The sequence below is a fragment of the Elephas maximus genome, chromosome 19 (genome assembly GCF_024166365.1).
Source record: "Elephas maximus indicus isolate mEleMax1 chromosome 19, mEleMax1 primary haplotype, whole genome shotgun sequence".
Taxonomy (NCBI): domain Eukaryota; kingdom Metazoa; phylum Chordata; class Mammalia; order Proboscidea; family Elephantidae; genus Elephas; species Elephas maximus.
The window spans coordinates 65,350,844-65,370,434 of NC_064837.1; the positions used below are offsets into that span (position 1 = coordinate 65,350,844).

The 19,591-nt window shown below is 58.3% G+C and overlaps 1 protein-coding gene across 4 annotated transcripts; it reads right to left on the reverse strand.

Annotated features, from left to right (window-relative positions):
- Positions 1-414: 414 nt before the first annotated feature.
- On the reverse strand, positions 415-19,346 carry HID1 (HID1 domain containing). 4 transcript variants are annotated; one of them, XM_049860421.1, is made up of 19 exons: positions 19,128-19,346; positions 13,778-13,927; positions 13,038-13,208; positions 12,254-12,367; positions 11,524-11,630; positions 11,199-11,315; positions 9,349-9,571; positions 9,107-9,163; positions 8,170-8,310; positions 7,942-8,032; positions 7,572-7,723; positions 7,390-7,468; positions 4,813-4,977; positions 3,548-3,775; positions 3,027-3,160; positions 2,535-2,615; positions 1,821-1,912; positions 1,495-1,653; positions 415-1,260 (listed from the first exon to the last, which is right to left on the reverse strand). In XM_049860421.1, the coding sequence occupies exons 1-19, from the start codon at positions 19,191-19,193 to the stop codon at positions 1,197-1,199; spliced, it is 2,391 nt and encodes a 796-aa protein (XP_049716378.1). In that variant the 5' UTR covers positions 19,194-19,346; the 3' UTR covers positions 415-1,196. The 4 variants fall into 4 exon arrangements, with proteins under 4 accessions (XP_049716378.1, XP_049716379.1, XP_049716376.1 ...); XM_049860422.1 differs by having other exon boundaries at positions 3,054-3,160; positions 12,254-12,370; positions 19,128-19,345; XM_049860419.1 differs by having other exon boundaries at positions 12,254-12,370; positions 19,128-19,345.
- Between the last annotated feature and the right edge of the window lie 245 nt (positions 19,347-19,591).

The following is a 19,591-nucleotide window of genomic DNA, read 5'->3' on the forward strand; positions in this document are numbered from 1 at the left end:
TGGCCTCTGCTGCTCAGTCCCCAGGCCTGCCTGGTCCCATGAGTTGTGGGGTGGGGCAGGAAGGAAAGGGAGGACAGCAGCCCTGACAGCCCATCCATCTCCCAGAGCCCAGAGCAAACAGGGCTGGGCCCGAGCAAGGCCAGGCTAGGCAGCCCCAGTCCCCAGAGGTGGGGCTCCCTTCTCCTGTGCCTCGCCTCCCCGGGGAGGCTGGGCACTGCACGCACAGGGCGCTGCCCAGGCCCCCAAAGCTGTCTCGGTGGCTGCTGGGGGCCTTGTGGGAGCCTGGGAGCCAGGCCCCTCTCCTCTTACCGGTGAGGTTTTCCCCGGGCGGCCACAGCCCAGGGTCCAATCTTAAAATGGCAAGTGCCTGTCCCAGTCCTGTGGCAAGAGCCATGTCTGCCCTCTCCCCTCCAAGCACAAAGAGACAGAAGGTGGAGAGGGAGGTTTTATTGTATAAAGATGCCGATTGTACAAGCAAAGATTGTACTGACACGGGGTGGGGAGGCGGGAGACCCAGAGGCCACAGCCAGGGCTGCTGAGAAGGATGGGGGTGGCCTCCTGGGCCCCCTTCCTCCCAGTCAGCCAGGCAGTGGGACAGGGCAGGACTGGCCGGTTGCACCCCACCCCAGACCCCTGTCCCCATGACTGAGTAAGGGGAAATCAGGCTACGTCCACTGGCCCCAGAGAATATAGCAGGAGGCCCTCAATACCCCACTCCAAACCCCTAAAATCCATGGGGTCCCCAAGTCTGGCTTTGGCAGTCTCCTGGCACCCTGGAATATTCCTTCCTCCTGCGGCCTGACAGTGAGCCAGGCCTGGAACAGGAGTCAGGTTAGGAGGCTCGGGGGTCCCCTTACCCTGCCAAGGTGCCCCCGGGGGCACCCCATGGCCCCTTCTCGGGCAACCCCATTAGGGCACAGTGACCTTGTGGCCTCTGGGGCGGGTACCACAGAAGCTGGGCAGCACTGAGGGGCCTGGAGAAGGAGCTAGAGTGGGTGGGTCCCTGCAGTCCTGGAGACAGGGGCTCCTGTGAGACCAGCCTGGGGGATCAGGGCCAGTCCTCACCTTCCCCTGGCCATGAGGGGCACCCCTGGGGCCTTCTACCCCAGACTCAGCCCCTCGACCTGCCCCCAGCCCTGATCGTGATCATTTAAAGCTAAGAACAGTGAGGGAGGGAAAGCGTGGCCCCCACATCTTCACACCCGCTGGATCTCAAACAGCTTCACATTGGTGTCGTACCAGACAGGCGGGTCCACATTCCTGGGGAAGGAGGGGCTGTCACTGACACTGATGGAGCTGGCATCGGTACAGCCCAAACCCCTGTCCATGCTCGACATCTCTGCCCTCAACCAGACAAGACCATCTTGAGTCCTTGTCTTGACATTAGCCCCCCTATGGATGGTGGGACCCAGAGCGGAGGCGCAGGCCCCTCAGGTGGATCCCAGCCCCCTCCCTGGGTGGTGACCGCTCCACCCCCGCCCCCCTGCGGCCCACCTCAGATAGATGACGCCCCACATGTAGGTGCGGAACCACATGGCGGTGCCCGAGTTGGCCTGGTACTTGCGGATAAGGATGGGGTGGGGCACGGGCAGCAGCCCCACCAGGGTACCGTGTTGCAGGAACCGGAGGATCTCTGACTCATCCGTCAGACCCCTGCAGGGAGGGGAGGGCAGCCAAGTGGGGCGGGGTCCGACCTGTTCCAGCCTTGCAGGGAGGTCTGAGGGAGCCTGGGGCTCACCCGGGACCCTGACGCCCCGCTTGCCATCACACTCTCCCAAGCCTGGGCCGGCCACCTGTCCCCACCTTCATCCCAGCCTCACTTGTCAATGCAGATCTTCTCCACCTGGGGCACCAGCACCTGGAGCAGCCTCATTATGGTCTGCAGGGGCAGCTTGGACTTCCATGAGAGCACCTGAGGAGGGGGATGGGGTTCCCGGGCTGGGAAGGGAGCCCCGGAGCTACAGGACAGTCCTGATCCCTGACCCAGAACCATGGCCCCGTGGCAGAAAGCATCCCTCTCACAGCTGCCTGGGCCTGGCCCAGGGTGCTACCAGGAGTAGCGACTATTAACAATGATAAGAGCCAGGCCAGAACCATGCCACATCCTTACATGAACCGTAGAACATGTAGTCCTCACATCGGCATGGTTGGTGGGGATTTTTACCATTTCCATTCGGTGCAATTAGTGGTGATTTCCAGAAACAAGGGATTGGGGAAGCCATTTAGGGGAGGATGTCAGGACTGGTAAGCTATTGACAAATTCCCACTGTGGGCAACTGGAGCTTCACCTTGCTAAGGAGCCCTAGGAAACCATGTGGGCAGTGAAGCAGAGAGACGCCAAAGTCGCCTGGCTGGAAGGAATGACCACAGAGCCTCATTCCCACACCAGAAACTGTGAATTGGACACATTCCCATGCAAGCCTTTACTGAGCACCTGAGCCACCCCTTCCAAGGGCCAGGGTCTCCTGAGCCAGCTGCCACCTCGGTGTCATCTGCCCAACCCTGACCCCAGCTGCTCCAGCATGCTCCCTCACCCACTCTGATGTTGGGCTCCATTGCCCACTGGTGGATGCACTGGACAGTCGCCGCTGCTCCCGCCACACCTGGCCAGTCTCCTGGTGGAGGGAGGGGAGGCAGGGTGGCGGGGGATGCAGGAAAGCACTCCTCTTCCCAGCCCCTCCCACCACCCAGAACCCTGGAGGGCAATGAGGGTTCTCCACTGGACCATGGGGTGGGAGGGGGCGCGGGGCCCAGCCCAGCACCCTTTGCCCTGGGCTCCAGGCCTGGCGGGCCCAGCACAGCCTGTGACAGGTTTATGGCCAGGCGCTGACAGGGCAGGCCGGGTAAAGGCCAGCTGCAGATAAGGCTGATGGATGAGGAGTCTGAAGGCCAAGGGCTTGAGCCCAGGAAACAAGGGAGGGGGCTGTGAGAGTTCCCCAACCCCAGCAAGAGAGGCCAGCAGTGCCAACCCTGGTGCCCTGGGCACAGGCCCCTCCACCCCAGGAGGAAGGTGGCGCCCAGCTCACCCCACTCCAGGACACTCCGTCACCCACCCCTGAGGCGGAGCCACCATCCGCTGAGCCCTGCTGGGGCTCCGGCTCCAGGGACCGTAGTGTGCCATCCTCTGACACCTGGGACTTTTCTGTCAGCTTGTCAATGCCTGGAGGGCACAGGTGGGCATGAGGTGGCCTCCACAGATCCCCCTAAAAAGGCTTTCTCCACTGAGTCTTGCCCTATCAGAGGCTCACTCCTTCTACCAGTCACTTAGGAGGCACTGTGCCCAACACCCCCCACACTCCTACCTCTGCCCACCCCTCCCAGAGCCCGCAGGCAGCCCCAAAGTCTGATCTTTCCAACCAAGCTACCCCTCCTGGGTCTACCTCATATCTGGGCCCCCCAATACCTCCACTCCCACCTTTTACCCATCCCTATCCCCTCAGTGTCCCAAGCCAGGCCATGCACTCTGCAGAGGTGGGGGTGACACTGAGACCATGGCCAACCCGACTGTGTGGTATCCACGCTCCTCTCCCTCCCACCAGCGCCAGACCTGGGGTGGCCACCAGGCTGGTCTTGAGGGTGCCAGGCTCGGCAGGGGCTGCAGGGTGGGAGCCCTCCATGGAGGCGCCCTCCTGTGAGCCAGTGCGAGACAAAGGCTCCGGAGCCCGCCGGCGCCGCTGCAGGGCCTTGTGGATGGTGGGTGGGTCAGTGGGCAGGTTGGCCAGCTGGTGGAAGACACTGCGTTTCCGGATGATGGCGTAGACCAGGTTGGAGTTGCCTGTGGGGGGAGAGCACACCTCGACTCAGGGATGCCTCCTTGTCCCCCGACCCCAGCTGGGCGGGCTGTGCAAGGGCAAGTTTGGAGGACGAGAGGGCATCTACCTGGGGGGAGGAGGCGGTACAGGAGCCTAAGGAGAGGGACCCAGGGCAGAGCTGGCACCTGGCTGTGTGCCCAGCTATGGCCATGCCAGGATGCCATGTTGTCAGGTAAGCCTCTGGCCTGAGCTCCCCCCAAGGTCTCTCTCCTGGTACCTTCTGGACTACCTCACAACTCAGCACTGAAGAAGTGGCATTATTAGGTGCTGTCAAGTCGGCCTTCGACTCATAGTGATGGCATACAAAAATAGAACAAAACACTACCTGGTCCTACACCATCCCCATGATTGGTTACAGATCTGATCGTTGTGCTCTACAGGGTTTTCATTGACTTTTTGGAAGTAGATGGCCAGGCCTTTCTTCCTAGTTTATCTTAGTCTAGAAACTCTGTTCAGCATCACAGGAACACTCAAACCTCCACTGACAGATGGGTGGTGGCTATGTATGAGGGGCATTAGCCGGGAATTGAACCCAGGCCTCCCATATGGAAGGCGAGAATTCTACCACTGACCCATCAATGTTTCATACTGAAGGGGTAACACCTGGCAACATGGGGCAGGCCCCAGCCTGACAGCATCCACACCAAGCCAGGTGGGAAGTATTCTGACTCTCCCTGAACCAGGTCTCCAGGGAGGGGTCCAGAAGGACAAGGCTGGGGTGAGCCTGCGTTCCTTCACACCCTCCCTTTGTTCCCCACTGTCTCCCCTTCACCTGGCACTGGGCCTGGTACACAGGAGGAGCTCAATAACTGCATGTAGAATGAATGAGGCAGGGGCAGAGGGCCAGCAGGCCAGCACCTCCCCGGAGGCCAGTTCTTGTGCTGCGCTCTCCTTAGATGGGAAGGTGCCCTCAGCCATTGGCCTCCCTGATTCCCGCCCCCGGGCTATGCCAGGTGACCGCCTGGTGCTAGTCCTGAGGGGGCTTGGGCGGGTGGCTCACCATCAAACTGGTACTGGATGATGTTGTTGAAGACCTCCAGGAGGAAGAAGACCAGGTGGTGGTTCTGGGCCGCAGAGAAAAGGAACCAGGTGGTGGAGAAGGCCTCCAGCAGGTGCAGTAGCTTGTTGGCAGCCACCATGGACAGGCTCTTGAGGTAGGGGGACACTGCAGGGGAGGAGTCAGCTCAATCCTGGGGCCCCAACCTGGCCACCCCTGCAGATCCTGGGCCTGATGCTCCTGCTCCCAATTCCTCCCTGTCCTCCAGCTACAAGACCCTGCAGAGCCAGGAAGACCCAGACCCTAAAAGCCCAGGCCAGGCCTTTTGCAGAGCCCCGGGGCCGTCTGGGCTCCACCCTCAACTGTGTGGACAGCTGTACTGTTTACAAAGCCACTCACATGTCCCATCTCCCCCAGTCCTCCCTACCTCCCTGAAAGGGAGGCAGGACACAGACAAGATTATCCCCATTTCACAGGGGAGGAAACCAAGGGTCAGGGAAGTTGGCAAGCTTTCCCCAAGTTCTCCGGTTATAAAATGATCAGGCAGGGGTACAGACTCAGGACTTTAAAGTCCTTCTAGACTATCCAGTTGCTATATCATTTAAAAAAGCAAAAACCAAAAAACCAAGCCCGTTGTCACTGAGTCCACTCCAACTCATGGTAACCCTGTGTGCATCAGAGTAAACTATGCTCCACAGGGTTTTCAATGGCTGGTTGTTTTTTTTTTTAAGTAGAGCACCAGGCCTTTCTTCCGAGGCACCTGTGAGTGTACGCGAACCACCACCATTTTGGTTAGTATCCAAGCATGTTAACCATTTGCACCACCCAAGGACTCTGCTATATCATTGTCGTGTTGTGTGTGCTGTTGCATGGACTGTGATACATAGTGACCCAATGTGACAGAGTAGAACTAACTGCCCTATAGGGTTCCCTAGACTATAATCTTTATGAGAGCAGATTGCCAGGTCTTTTCTCCCGCAGACTGGCTAGTAAGTCTGAACTGCTGACCTTTCAGTTAGCACCCGAGCGCTTAACCATTGTGCCACCAGGACTCCTTGCTATATCATTTTGTTATCTGTTGCTGTCAAATCGATTCTGACTCATAGCAACCCGATAGGGCAGAGCAGAACTGCTCCATAGGGTACCCAAGACTGTGACCTTTACGGAAGCAGACAACCACATCTTTCTCCTGTGGAGCAGCTGGTAGGTTCGAACCACTGCCCTTTTGTTAGCAGCCGAGGGCTTAACCACTGCACCACCAGGGCTCCTCGCTATATCATCAGGTATGTATTAATCACCCTCTGTTTGCACAGCCCGGTGAGTAGGGAATAGAGATGAACTGCTGAGCACAGCTTGAACTCAAATATCAATCTGGGCATTTCCTTGACTCACGTCTTTCTCCCTTACCAGCCTGAGGACCCCACAGGGGCAGAACAGTGTCTGTCTTGCTCACACGTGCAGTCTCAGAGCTGGCGTGCTTAGTCAGTGCTCAGTTAAGATTTATGGGGTAGAGCTGGTGAGTGAAGCAGTGACGGAGGAGTGGTCCTGGCCCCAGAGCTCACCGTCCAGCTAGAGGCTTCTGTGCTCCCACATGGCCCCACCCGGAGTCCAAATCAGACCACTGAGGAGCCAGCCACCCCATCCCAGAATGTCCCCTCTAAAGGTGTCCATGCTGCCGTCATCCTGGCAGCTGCCCTGCCCCAGTCCAATAAGCCCTACTGCCTCCTCTCTGGGCAGGTATACACAGGTCTTGCCAGGTGAGCAAGATCAAGGCAGAGAAGGGGTGAACTTGACATCCCCGTGCCCCGTGCCTACAGCCATCTAAACCTGTGGGTCCAAGATGGTAGCCACAAGCCACGTGTAGCCATAGGCATTGAAGCTCAGCTAGCTAGTCCTAGCTGAGATGTGCTGTAAGTAGAAGAAAACACATATGGGTTTGGAAGACTTGGTGCCAAAAAAAGAATATAAAACATCTCATTAATACATTTTATATTGGTTACATGTTGAAATGATGGTACTTTTGATACAACAAAAAAATTACTGTCAAGTCCATACAGTAGAACTGCTCCATAGGGTTTTCTTGGTTGTGATTTTTACAGAAGCAGGTCACCAGGCCTCTCTTCCACAGCAGTACCGGTTGGGTTTGAACTGCCAATCTTTAGGTTAACAATCAGGTGTAAACCATTTATGCCACCCAGGGACATTCTGGATATAGTAGACTAAATCGGGAAACTCTGATGGTGAAGTGATTAAGAGCTACGGCTGCTAATCAAAAGACTGGCAGTTCGAATTCACCAGGCACTCCTTGGAAACCCTATGAGGCAGTTCTACTCTGTCCTGTAGGGTCACTATGAGTCAGAATTGACTCGTTGGCAATGGTTCGGTTTTGGCTTAAGACTAAATAAAATATATTATTACAATTTGTATCATCTGTTTCATGTTTTGAACGTGGCTACTGGAAAATTTAACAGTACCAGTGTGGCTTGCGTTATGTTTCTACTGGACAGAGCGGTTAGAATGGGGGAGCCTGTGGCAGGTCAGCATGTGACCTGGCGCCCCCTGGTGGTGAGCTCAGCCTACCGTTGACAACAATGGTGAGCAGGCAGTCGAAGAGGGGCTGCAGCCGCTGGTGCCCGCTGGTGATGATCTTGTGGAAGACCTGTGCGGGGAGCCAGGGAGCAGCTATGGGTCCCCATCGCCTGTAGACAGCCGAGAGGGCATCACCCCCACTCCCCTGGGCCTTGGTCGCAGGCGCCCCTCACCACAATGAGCAGGTCGGCGTGGGTCCCGGTGAAAACCGGGATGTCCATGGGCACGCGCACTGAGTAGGGCTTGTTGAGCCGCACCCCGAAGTTGCGCTCCCCGCTCAGCAGCAGTAGGATGAAGACGCCAATGTGCATCAGGCCCACACGTGCTGTAGCATGTGACACAGGAGAGGTCACATGACACAGGAGGGGTCACATGACACAGGAGGGGTCACGATGCCGGGTGGGGAGGGGAGGGAGACTGAGGCAGAGGTCTATCTTAGAGGGGCAGAGCACCAGGCCTGAGTCCCTGGGAGGCAGCACAGACTTGCCAGACCACCACCCTCTGCAAGGGGAGCCCCAGGACCCCACACTTGCCCCATCTCACACTGATCGGCTCGGGCATCATTGAGGAAGTAGAGGATGGGGACCAGGATGTCCAACACATCGCTGCTCTTCAGCACGAAGAAAAGGAACTTCTGGTGGGGGGCAGGTGCGCTGGTCAGAGGCACAAGCACTCTGCCCCACCCTCTACCCCTCGGGGTCTCCCCATCCCTGGGCCCTCCAGGGGTAGCTACTCCCCACCTCCAGGCAGAACGCCCCAAGCCCGGCCCACCTTGTTGAAATCACAGAGCTTCCAGAAGAGAACCAGCAGCTCCTGGTGGAACTGGATCCTCTTGGTGGAGTTGGGCAGGTAGGTCTGGAGCAGCGGGTTGGACAGTAGCCGGGCCATGCCCTTAAGGATGAACTGGAAGTCCTAGGAGAGGGAGAGAACCAAGGGGGTTTTCCAGCCTGCCTCCCTGTGGCTCTGGCTTCTAGCCCAGGCCCTCACAGATGCCTTCTCCACAGGCCCCTTGGTCAGGCCACAGAACCCCTGCCCAAGGTTGCCCGCCCCCTGTGCAAGGCAGCTCCTAGTGCCTGCCCCCCAACACACACACACACACACACACACACACACACACACACTGTACCAGGTCCCTGCCCACCTGGACCCCTTGTTGGCAGGTGCCGTTCTCCCAAGTACCCCTGCCCATCACCCCGTGGCAGGAGGAGCATTGTACTATTAACAAAGTGCCGCCATTTATTGAGTACTTACTGTGTGCTGGGCCCCAGAGTCTACACTCATTTATCCCCACGAAAAGGAGAGGAAGCAGTCACTATTGTCACTGTCCCCATGTCACAACCACAGGAGCTGGAGCTCTGGAAGCTTCAGAAGCCCTCCCCAAGCCCCAAGCCTGGAGGTGTATGAACAGGACCAGCACTCGGACCTACTGGACTTTCATCTCCACTGTCATTTCCTCTCCATCTCTGCAACTTGACCTCAGAGCCACAGCCTCCAGGAAGCCTTCCCAGCTACTCCTGCCCAGTTGAGGCCATCAGGGCTTTGCTGTGTCTCGAAACCCCTGCAGCCCTGCCATCGCTATTTCACCTAGGGTGGCCCAAGTCCACGGAGAACTCTGGTTCCTTCACGTAGGATCGGGGCCCCCTTCTGCCCGTGATTCCTTCATTCCTCTTCCCAAAATCCACCCGAGCAAGACCAGGGCTGGACTCACCTCCTCACGGTGGATGCGGGACAGGTAGTTCACAAACAGGTTCTCGGGTACTGGCGGCTACCAGGGGTGGAAGCCCGTGGTGAGCAGGTGTCTTCAGCCCTCCCTCCAGACCCCTGTCCCAGGCCTGTGCAGTAGCAGGCGAGCCCCTCCGACCTCAGATACCCCCTGCACACCACGAGATGCCTGCTGCTAGAAGGGGTGCCACCCCCACCACCTGGCAGGGCCACTGCCAGCATCCTTACATCAGTGTCGTCCATGGCAGTGCCTGTGGTGGTACCGTCCACGGTGGGGCTGGCACTGGTGGCACTGTCGTGGTCCAAGGTGACAATGAGCACCTGGGCAGCCTCCTCCACCAGGGGCTCCCGGTAGTCGGAGAAGAGCAGATGGTTGTAGGGGATCCCATAGCCCACAGGGTCATAGGCACACACGGTATTGAGCAGGGAGGTGAAAAGGGGCAGGGCGTGTCTGCAGTGAGAGAGGAAGGCGGGGCTGCTGGGGTACCACTGAGGCCACCCTCTGTCCACCTTGGCCACATGGAGGCCAGCTAAGCTGCCTCTTTATTCAACAAGTGTCCAGGGCCAGGACTGGGCTGGGAGCCAGGGTGCAGGACCAGGAACTTGCCTCATCCTGAGGGCAAAAGCCCCCTCTCCTCATCCATGCCCATATCTGGGCTCTGGCCTGGGCCCAGCTGGACAAAGGGCAGAGGGACTTCACTATCAAGAGCGGTGTGGCCACTCCTGAGGGTTCTTGGTAGAAACAGTGTCCATACCCCTTAGGTTCTCTAGGGACAGATGCTCTTTCTTGGGCTTAAGAGAAGCAGCTGGAGGCCCGCAGAACACGGAGCACACACTCAATGGTGTGTTCATGGTGACCCCATGTGTGTCAAGGTAGAACTGTGCTCCATAGGGTTTTCAATGGCTGATTTTTCAGGTTGCCAGGCCTTTCTTCCGAGGCACCTCTGGGTGGACTCAAACCTCTAACCCTTTTGTTAGCAGCTGAGCATATTTACTGTCTGCACCACTCAGGGATTCCCAGACTCAGAGCACATGCTCCATCACCCAGCTCCCAGGCCGCCACACAACCAGATTCAGAGATTTGTAGGATGTCAGGGTTCAAGCTTCTCATCTTACGAATGAGGAAACTGAGACCCAGAGAGGTTAAAGGAGGGCAAAGGGGACATACTACACGCTGGCAGTCTGTCTGATAAGGCTGATGAGAAAGAAAACGCTGTTTAGCTTGTGACTGTGGCTGGTGGGAAGAAACCCCTGGGGCCCCTTCTCTCTGGGGGAAAAACAAAAAAGTTGGTCAGGAAACCAGTGAAACTTGAAGGATGAGGCGTGTAGTGTAGGAATCAGGGTCTGGAAGGAAAGCGGCAAGTCACCACCCTTAGGGACACTGACTCTGTGCAGCCAGCACCGTCCTGGGCAAAGCTAGAGAGTGTGTACTGGCTCCACGTACTCAATCCAGCCACGTAGCTTGTGTGACACCTCCGTGTGCTTATATGTACTCCCTTAGCCCAAGAGTCCCCCCACGTCGGCTGGGCCTCCCCATCCTAAGAGTTATTCATTGCACCCCCTCCCCACCTAGCATCTAAGCTGTCCTGTGGCTACTGAGCACTTGAAACACGGCTAGTCCGAATTGAGATGTGCTGTGGGTGCAAACTACATACCAGGTTTTGAGCACTCAGTATGAAAAAGAGAGTGTAAACTATCTCAATAACGTTGTATATTAATTGTACGTTAAATGCTACTATTTTTTGACATATTGGGTTAAATGAAATAGATTATAAGTAGTTTCACCTGTTTTTTACTTTTTAACTGTTGCTACTAGGAATTTTAATTACATGTTATATTCTTGCTGGATAGCATTGCTCTAGACGGAGGACCCAGGCATGGGACACCCAATTCCAGTTGTCCCTGGGTCTCCCAAGGCCGGTGGACAGCGCCGGTAGGTGAGGCGGACAAGTTACAGTTTATCACCACCAGGGGGCAGCACTACCCCTCACATCAGACTTAAAAGGCTGGTGAGGGGTCTCAGTTCTGGGCTGCCTTCAACAAGAAGGAAGAGAATGGAAAGGCCAGGGACTCCTCACCTGTTCTCTGTGGAACAAAAGAACTGCACCCACGGGTTGATGCTGCCACTGTCCGGAGCTGGGGGCAGGTACATGGCCTCGGAGAAGCAGGTCAGCAGCAGCTTCAGCAGCTCCGTGCTTGGTGGAGAGGAGGAACAGGAGAAGGGTTCAGTACCTCAGGATCCCAGCTCCCCTCTAGGAGGACGCTGCCCATGCTGGCTGGCACCCCCGCCCAGGTCCATGGAAAGAAACCATCCTTGTTGATCCCTGTGAGGCTGAGGCAGAGTCGTGATGGGGGGAGGGGTCTGCGTTCAGCTGTGTGGGTCCCCGGCCTGGGCAGGCTCACCGGTTCATGTCGTGGATATAGTTGGGCTGTGGGGAGTGTGCGAAGCCCACGCCAGCCTCCCAGATGTATTCACAGCTGTCCAGAGAGTGGATGTCTTCTGCCGAGTCCTGGGACAGAAATAGGGTTACATCAGGGCTAGGGCTCAGAGGGAGTAACAGTGTGAAACAGAACCCCACCAACCCAGACCTCCCACCACCCCTGGGGGCAGAGACCCTCATAGTCTCCTAAAGACAGACCCTCAAATGCCCTGGGCCCTAATTTACAAGGAAAGAAATGGATATTTTTAGATTTCTTGAAAGTCAATTTTTCTTTCATTCTACACTGGTTCTTTTACTTGCTCAGTCCAGCTTGAGATGAGGAGATAAGGAGGCAGGGGATGGGATTGGGTGCCCCTGGTAGTGTGTGGGGGTATGAAACAGAGAACACCCAAGATCAAGTCCATGGAGACCTCGGGAAGGGTGAGGACCAGGCCTCCTGTGTCTAAGTCCTACCCCACCCCCCACCCTCCTCAGGCAGGCCAAGACAATGGGTGCCTGTGCCCAGCTGCCACATGCCAGGGGCAGGGCTGGGCACAGTTGGCTCCTCTCCAGCTGTGCAGCCACTACCCCCTCCCCTGGGGCCATGGGTGCCAGGCAGCCCAGCTCTCCCTAAGCAGCCCCTCCCACACAGCATCCTGCCCAGTCCAGAACTCAGGAGCAGAGCCAGGAGGCCCCAGTGGGGTGGCTCTCACCACAGTGCTCCTTCGATGGCTCTGGACCGTGAAGTCTGGGCAGAACATCAGGTCAGCGATGGCCAGCAGCAGGGACTCGGCCAGAGGCCGGGCATTCTCGTCATCCTCCTCTCCCTGCTGTGGGACACGGCACCCATGGGGCCTCTCAGTGGGAGCTTGCCAAGGAGAGGTGGCCCCAAGACATGGGGGGGACAGAACGGAGACTGGGCCCAGGCAGGTACCCGTGGGCAGAAGGATGAAGGAAGAGGCAGGAGGAAGAAGAGGAAGTGGATTCCTGGTCACCTCCAACCTCCCGGGGAGGCCCAAGAGGGCAGGGCAGGGAGGGTGTCTGGAGCCTCAGGGATAGCAAAGACGCCTCCCCAATGACTGGGGGAGGCATTTGGCTAGGGGAGGGGGCCAGGTTGTGTCCCCAACCTCAGGAGCCTCAGCCCTGCTGGGAAGTCACTAGCCCCCAGCCCTGGGCCAGTTGCCTGGAGATAAACCCAGGCCAGGGGTGGGGATATTGGTGGGGAGAGGACTGCATGGCCCACTTGGCCCTCAGTATCCCCAGCTGCCCTGCTCCCCGTCCAGCCACCCCCTGCCCCTGACTTCCTTCCTTGTCTCCACGTCTTCCTGGCTGTACAGGTGCAGAAACCTCTGTGGGAGGCCGCCTTGACCCCCAGCCCTCAGCGGCCCGCCCATTGTCCCCTGCCCTGTCAGAGGTCCCTTCTGGGGAAGAGATCCCTGAAGGGGGTGTTCTCCCTGTTCTGCCACTCCAGCCCTCAGGCCCAGCAGGCCCACTGACCCCTGCTCGCCCGGCCCCAGGCACGGTGGACCAGAAGAAGCCCCTCCAGTCAGGGTCCTCGAAGATGTAGGGCAGCACGCGGGTGAGGAGGCGGCTGCAGTTTAGGACGATCTGCTTCTCCTTCTCCGAGTGGCAGCCGCTCTCAGCCCCCTGCACCAGCTTCTCCACAGCCTGCGGGGTAGGCGGGGGGCAGAGGGTACCAGGAGGGTCAGGGTGGGCACGCAGGCCACAGGGCCCACAGGTGGAGGCCCCTCCTCAAAGGGCCAGCTTTCCAGACAGGAGTGTGGGCACAAAAGGTTCGTGATGGGGACAGAATCGGGCACACAGGAGAACAGGTCAGTGAGCCCAGGGATGTGGGGCAAGAGAGCCTAGAGCATCACTGTGGGACTGAAGCCCAGCTCACCAAGCACTGGCAGAGACCAGCTAAGTGACGTCACCTCTCTGAGCCTTCGTTTCCTTATCTGTAAAATGGCCATGCTAGCGGTACAGCCTCACTGGGCTGTCCAGGGAGCTGAGCTTGGACAGGTCTGGCCCAGAGGAAGCCCTCACACACAGAGGCTGCCATGATTACATCCCCAACTGAGCTGGGTTGGGAGAACTGGTGTGGCCTTGAACCACCTGGGCCTGGGGGGTGTCCTGGGCACCTGCCCTCTGATCACAGGGCTGTGCCACCCTCTGCCTCCTGCAGGGAGGATGGGAAATGGCTCTGCTGGGAGGGGTAGGGAGGCCGAGCGCCCCACCTTATAGCACAGGGTGGCCAGGTTGGAGGGCGACTCTTCCCGTACCGCCCGTATCTCGGCCGCTGGCACCAGTGCAAAGACATCCTGCACCGAGGTGGCCGAGTCTGCCCAGAACTGGTCCCAAAAGGCGTCATCGGTGGCTTCCACGGGCTGTGGGGGGACCCAGTGTCCCAGAGTTACATGACTCCTTGTCTCCAGGTCCACAGTTTGCCCAACCTGTGGCCAGGAAAGACCCCAAGACGGAAGCCGGGGCCCCCTACTCCACCGCACGTTGGGGACATCCTCAGCTCCCACGGCTCCTGGCTAGCACAGCCAGACTGGGGGCAACCGTGCGGAAAGTCGGGGCTCAGCTGGGCGTCCATCCAGTAGCCAAAGCCCAACCCGGTCCCTGAGACCGTGTGCCCTTGGCTAAGTCACCCTCCTCCTCTGGCAGGGCACACTATCCTCCTGTGTAAACTGGGCACATCCCCAGGCCATGCTGCCAGGTCAATGTCCAGGGACCCAGATCAAGGGGACATTTACTCCATTCTCATTCACTGTAGCTGTACCTCCCTGCCACACACACACACAGCCCCAGGCTCCACCCTCTCCCGGCACACCTAAACCAAAAAGCCAAACCCATTGCCATCAAGTCGATTCCTACTCATAGCGACCCTATAGGACAGAGTAGAACTGCCCCATAGAGTTTCCAAGGAGCGCCTGGCGGATTCGAACTGCCAACCCTTTGGTTAGCAGCTGTAGCACTTAACCACTACGCCACCGGCACACCTAGCAGGTACTAAACGCCATGGATTCACCCTCCAAGGCTCCCCGACCCGCACCTGCTCCTCTTGGTGCCCACTGCCAGCACTGCAGCGCAGGCATCGCCACTCTTGCCAGGGCCCCCACCTCCAACTTCCCCTTCTTGATCTACCCTCTCTACTGCCCTCCACTGATGTTCCCGAGACAGTGCCAAACACACTACTCCCTCACTATTCAAAAACCTTCGTGGCTCCCCACTGCCTGCTGGACCAAGTCCAAACTTCTGCCCCACAGCTGGCCAAAGCCTTACACATACACACACGTATACACAAACATGTGTACACATAGACATGCATATACACATGTACACACATGCACACACACCTGCATTTCCTACCCCCAACAAGACCCTGCTCTCTCCCTTCTCTTTACCTTTACTCAGGCCATCCCCTCTTCCCAGCATGCCCTCCCCTGCCAATGCCACGTTCTAAAATCCCACCAGTCCTACTGAGGCAAAATGTCTGAGAAACGCCTGTGCCCCTTGACTCATAAATTACACTTCTAGAAATCTCTCATAAGGAAATGATCAGAGCTGTGCATGTGTGAGGATGTTTATGGGACTGTTAAGTCGATAACGGGGGGGAGGGGACGTTTAAAAAGTTCAGGCACATGCATACAATGGAATATCACGCAGCCCTTAAAATCATGCTATCAAAGAATAACAGTGAATGGAAAATGCTCACAGTACAATGCTATTTGAAAAAGAAAGGATATAACCAACCTATAAGATGATCATAATTTTGCATTAAATTATACATGAATAAAAGACTAAAAGAAAACAAATCAGAATGTTAACGGCAAGTCTCTACATGGTTTTTTTTTTTTTTTTTTTTTAATGCAAGAGCACGTATTACGCTTTTTTCCTTTCTCATCTGTTGAGAGACCAGCATGGTCAAGGCACTCCTCCACTCTCTCCACAGGCTGACCCCTTTACGGCTCCCTCTACATGTCACCTCCTGCGGGAAGCCTTCCCAGATTGCTTCAATCTACTCAGCCTTTTCCATTTCCTAAAATCCTAGGGCTGAGAAAGCCCAAGGTCCTGCTACCACCACAAGTCTGTACTAAATATACATCACTCTTATCATCAGGAAAAAATACAGCCTTGTTGAAAAATAATCCTGTTCTCCTAAAGTCACTTCTAAGAAGTCACTTCCCAGGCCTCCAGGCTGATGAGTTTGCTCCCACCCTGGAACCGTGCCCCCCCCCTCCAGCACTTGCCCCTGTTCCTGAGCCTATGGGTCTCTGTGCACTTGCCTCATGGCTCCATCAGTCCATAAGCTGGTCTTCCTGACCTTGCACTTAAGGCCTATGGCAGGTGCCAATATTTGTTCAGCTGAAATCAGTCCTGGAGACCCCTTCAGCCTGTTCCCTGGGCAGGCCACATACCAATGGGGTTCCCCAAAGGCAGAGCTGGGGTTGCCAGCCTCACCAAGGTCATGCATACCCTTGACTACTCCCCAGGGCCCACAGGGTAACATGGAGCCAGGGCCCTCAGGACAGACTGGCACAAGGGACTGCTCAGCCCCAGAACTGGTAAAGCCAGTTGGCTGGGGGAGAAAACAAAGGCCACAGGAGGGCCCTGGGGCTGGGGTTTGCGGGGCCTCCTGTTCTCAGCCAGGAGCGCCCTCTAACACTCACAGGGGTCCAGGCCAGGACAGCCCGGCTTGGCCTGGGGGTGAGGAAGGACATTCCAGAAAACCCTTGGATCTCCCCACAGGGCCTCTGGGAAGCAACCCATCTCTGAGACTTCCCCCACCTCCCTCAGAGGGGCAGGGACTCATCTGGGCACCAAGGGACATGACCTCTGACCTAGCTCCTCTGGGTAAGTGTCACCTGGGGACTGAATTCAAAACAAGGAGAGAGATTCAGAAGGAAACTGAGAAGGCCCCAGACACCACACCCTGGAAGCAGGGGAAAGACCCCAACTAGAAGGCTGGCCTTAAACTTCAGGAGTAGGGACTGGGATCTCCCCCATCCCCAACTTGGGCCTCCTGTCCTGGTCCCACTGTGGTTCAAACACTTGGATTTGGTGACCACTAACTGACCACACCAGGCTAGCCCGATGCTACAGGCACTGGCCACAGTCATGGCAGTCCTTTAGGTTCTGGCGGGACAGACACAGCTCAGCTACTGCCTCAGTTTCCCCAGATGGGCTCCACCCAACCCAAGGAAACTTCCAAAATCTGAGCCAGTTTCTTTGAAGGGTATTTTTGCTGAAGGTGGGCCAGTCTATGCTACACGTTGAGAGGATGGAGCTTACCTGGCAGGAAACCACATGTTGTTAACCCAGCTTAGGCCAGACCCCCTCAGGGGCCCAGGAGACTAGCTGCACCGTTTGAGCCTTTCTGGGGATAAGCGGGTAGCAGGGCCAGCCGTGCTCTAGTGACACGTGTGACCTGACTGGGAGGAGTATGTCGTTACTGCATTCACACGCACATACATGTGCACACATGTGCAAACCACTACCCACCAGGTCTCATCTGAGATTTATGGGAATCTCCAAACAGGTGGGCTGTGGGAGAGGATCCCAAGTCCGAGAATACCCCCCAGAGCCCTGCTCCTCCCCTGAGAAAGGTCAGAAAGCCCAGCAGAAGCTGTTGCCCTCGGGATCAGGGTCAGACCTGCCCCAGGGCTGGACTAAGGGACAGGAAGAAAACAGGATGCAGAGCAGGAAGGTGGGGAAAGCCAGGCAGCACAGCTCAGGCCATGCTTTTTTGCCACCCAAAGCGGAAGTCTGTTTTCCCAGCACTGCCTCTGAGACATTCCGTGGCCAATAGGCCTCAATGTCCTGGGAGACACTGAATGGCAAGGTCTGAGATGACCATCTGGGATGTGGTCCTTACCCCTGAGCTGCCCAAGCCACGTCACCACCCAGTGTCCCAGGCTTCAGCCACTAAGGGTCTCTCCAGGCTGCCCAGGCCCCCTTCCCACCAGGCCCAGGGTGGGCTCTGGCTCCTGCTCCCTCTCAAGCTGACCCACTGTCCTCAGCTGGGAAATGGAACAGCCCTGTCTCAGCCAGCTCCATCACAGGGCTGCAGTCAGGCAAAGACAGAGGGATGACATGTTTTGGGGAGGGGGCTGGCACAGGTAGGAATCTAACCTACCCAGAGTGCTCTGGGTCCCAGCTGAGCTGGTCCTGCAGGCCTGGCAAACGACCCTGGCTGCTGAGCCAACAGCACATACGGCATTCTTCCAACCAGGTGTTTCCTCCCCAGGTAGGTAAACATGGGAGTCTCCCTCCCTCCTGTGGCCCCATGTTGAGGGGCTGGCCCACCTGCCCTCCTCTCTGCCACACACTGACCTCAAAACCCCATCCCAAGAAAGCCAGGTGCCAGGACCAGCCTAGAGCCACAGTCATGAGTGGGGAGAAGCAAGGTCTGGTTACTATCAAAGGCCTCTCGGCGGGCACTGGACTCATCAGAAGCCCTGGGCATTTGCCAGACACCTGACCTGTCCAGGGTGGGGACCAGAGGGTGCAAGGACCAGAGGCCCGGTTTCCAGGGGTATGACCAGCTGGCTGTGGGGAGATGGCTCTCTCAATCCTGCTCTAGCCACCCAGAGCAAGAGAGAGCCCTGGAGGTGGGGGGTGGGTAAGAGGGGGGTTCCAGATGGCAGCAGGTCTTGACTCCTTCAAAAGTGGGGAGTCAGGGCATCAGAGCAGCCTGGTTCAAGGGGTGAGGAGGGAAGGGCCAGGTACAGAGGCAGCCTTGCTATGGCTCACTGGGGGCAAGGAGATGGCAGGCGGTGCCACTTGTGGACTAGGCTGATAGGCACTCCCACATCCACACCAGCAGACAGGGGGTGGCCAGGAGACCAAGGACAATCAGAGGGTCCCCAGCCCTGACCCAGAGAACAGAGGGTATGAGCCAAACACAGCATTCCCACTGCTGGGCGGAAATGAGAAGCCTCCTGGGCCAGAGAGCCCAGCAGTGCCTAGAGGGGAAGCTGGGCCAGGTGGACGTCGGGGGCAGGCCCCCTTGCCAGGCTGTCACGGTGCCCACCACTCTGCACGTTCCCAGAAGACCTGGGCCTTCCTGGGAGCCAGCATAGACTGGGGGCCCAGGGAGGCCCGGCCGCCGCGCACCAGCTGCTTCCCCAACCCGGGCAGGCGCGGGCCGGCTTTGTTTGCATTGAGTCAGCGGGGGCTGTGCGTCCGGGACCCGCGGGCACCAGGGGCAGAGCGGGGCGCTGGGCGGGAGAGGGAGGGCCAGGCGAGGCAGGAGATGCAGGGCCAGGGGTGCTGGGAGGGCTGGACAGGGGCGGACAGCGGCATCGCCGGCCCGGCATAGCACACGTCACCCTAAGGTGGCAGCAGCGACCGAGGGGAGGGGGCTGTTCCCGGGAGAGGAGGCCGGGGACGGGGGCAAGGGCCAGGGGATGGAGCCCGGGGGTACAGGCCGAGAGGTACCACTCCGGCCATGACTCGCCTTCACCCTCTGGGCCAGCCGGTCCCCCATCTCGGGCCAAGCTAGGCTCGCGCACCACCACCCCCCTCCCTGCCCAGCCCCCAGCCCGGCAGGTGGGTGGGAGGCCGGGGCCCGGGGTGCACCTGCGTCTTGGTGGTGAGCTGGATAACCGCCTTCCGGAAGTTCAGCTTGGAGTCGGCCGACCCCATGTCGCTGCACCCGGCTAGAATCTGGCCGGGGCTGCAGGCTCCGGCTCCGACTCCGGCTCCGGCTCCGGCTCGGGCTCCGGCTCCGGCTGCTCGGCCCCCGCTGCTCTCGCAGGAGCGGAGCGGTACACCCCGCCCGCCGCCGGCTTTGGCCCCGCCTCCGTCAGGCCCCGCCCCGGCAGGTCCCACCCCCAACAGGCCCCACCTCCTGCACATGCTGCTCCGGATTCTGCCCCCACCCCCGCCCCGCGCGCTCCCGGCGCCCCGAGTCCGCCCCTCGCACCATGCGCCGCCGCGCGCCCCCCCCCCCCAGTCCTGTCTGTCCCAGTGCCTCCACGCCCTTCCTCCTGCCTGGGAGCGTTGTCCCTTCTCCAGCTGCCTCGATTTCCCCTCAGCCCCTA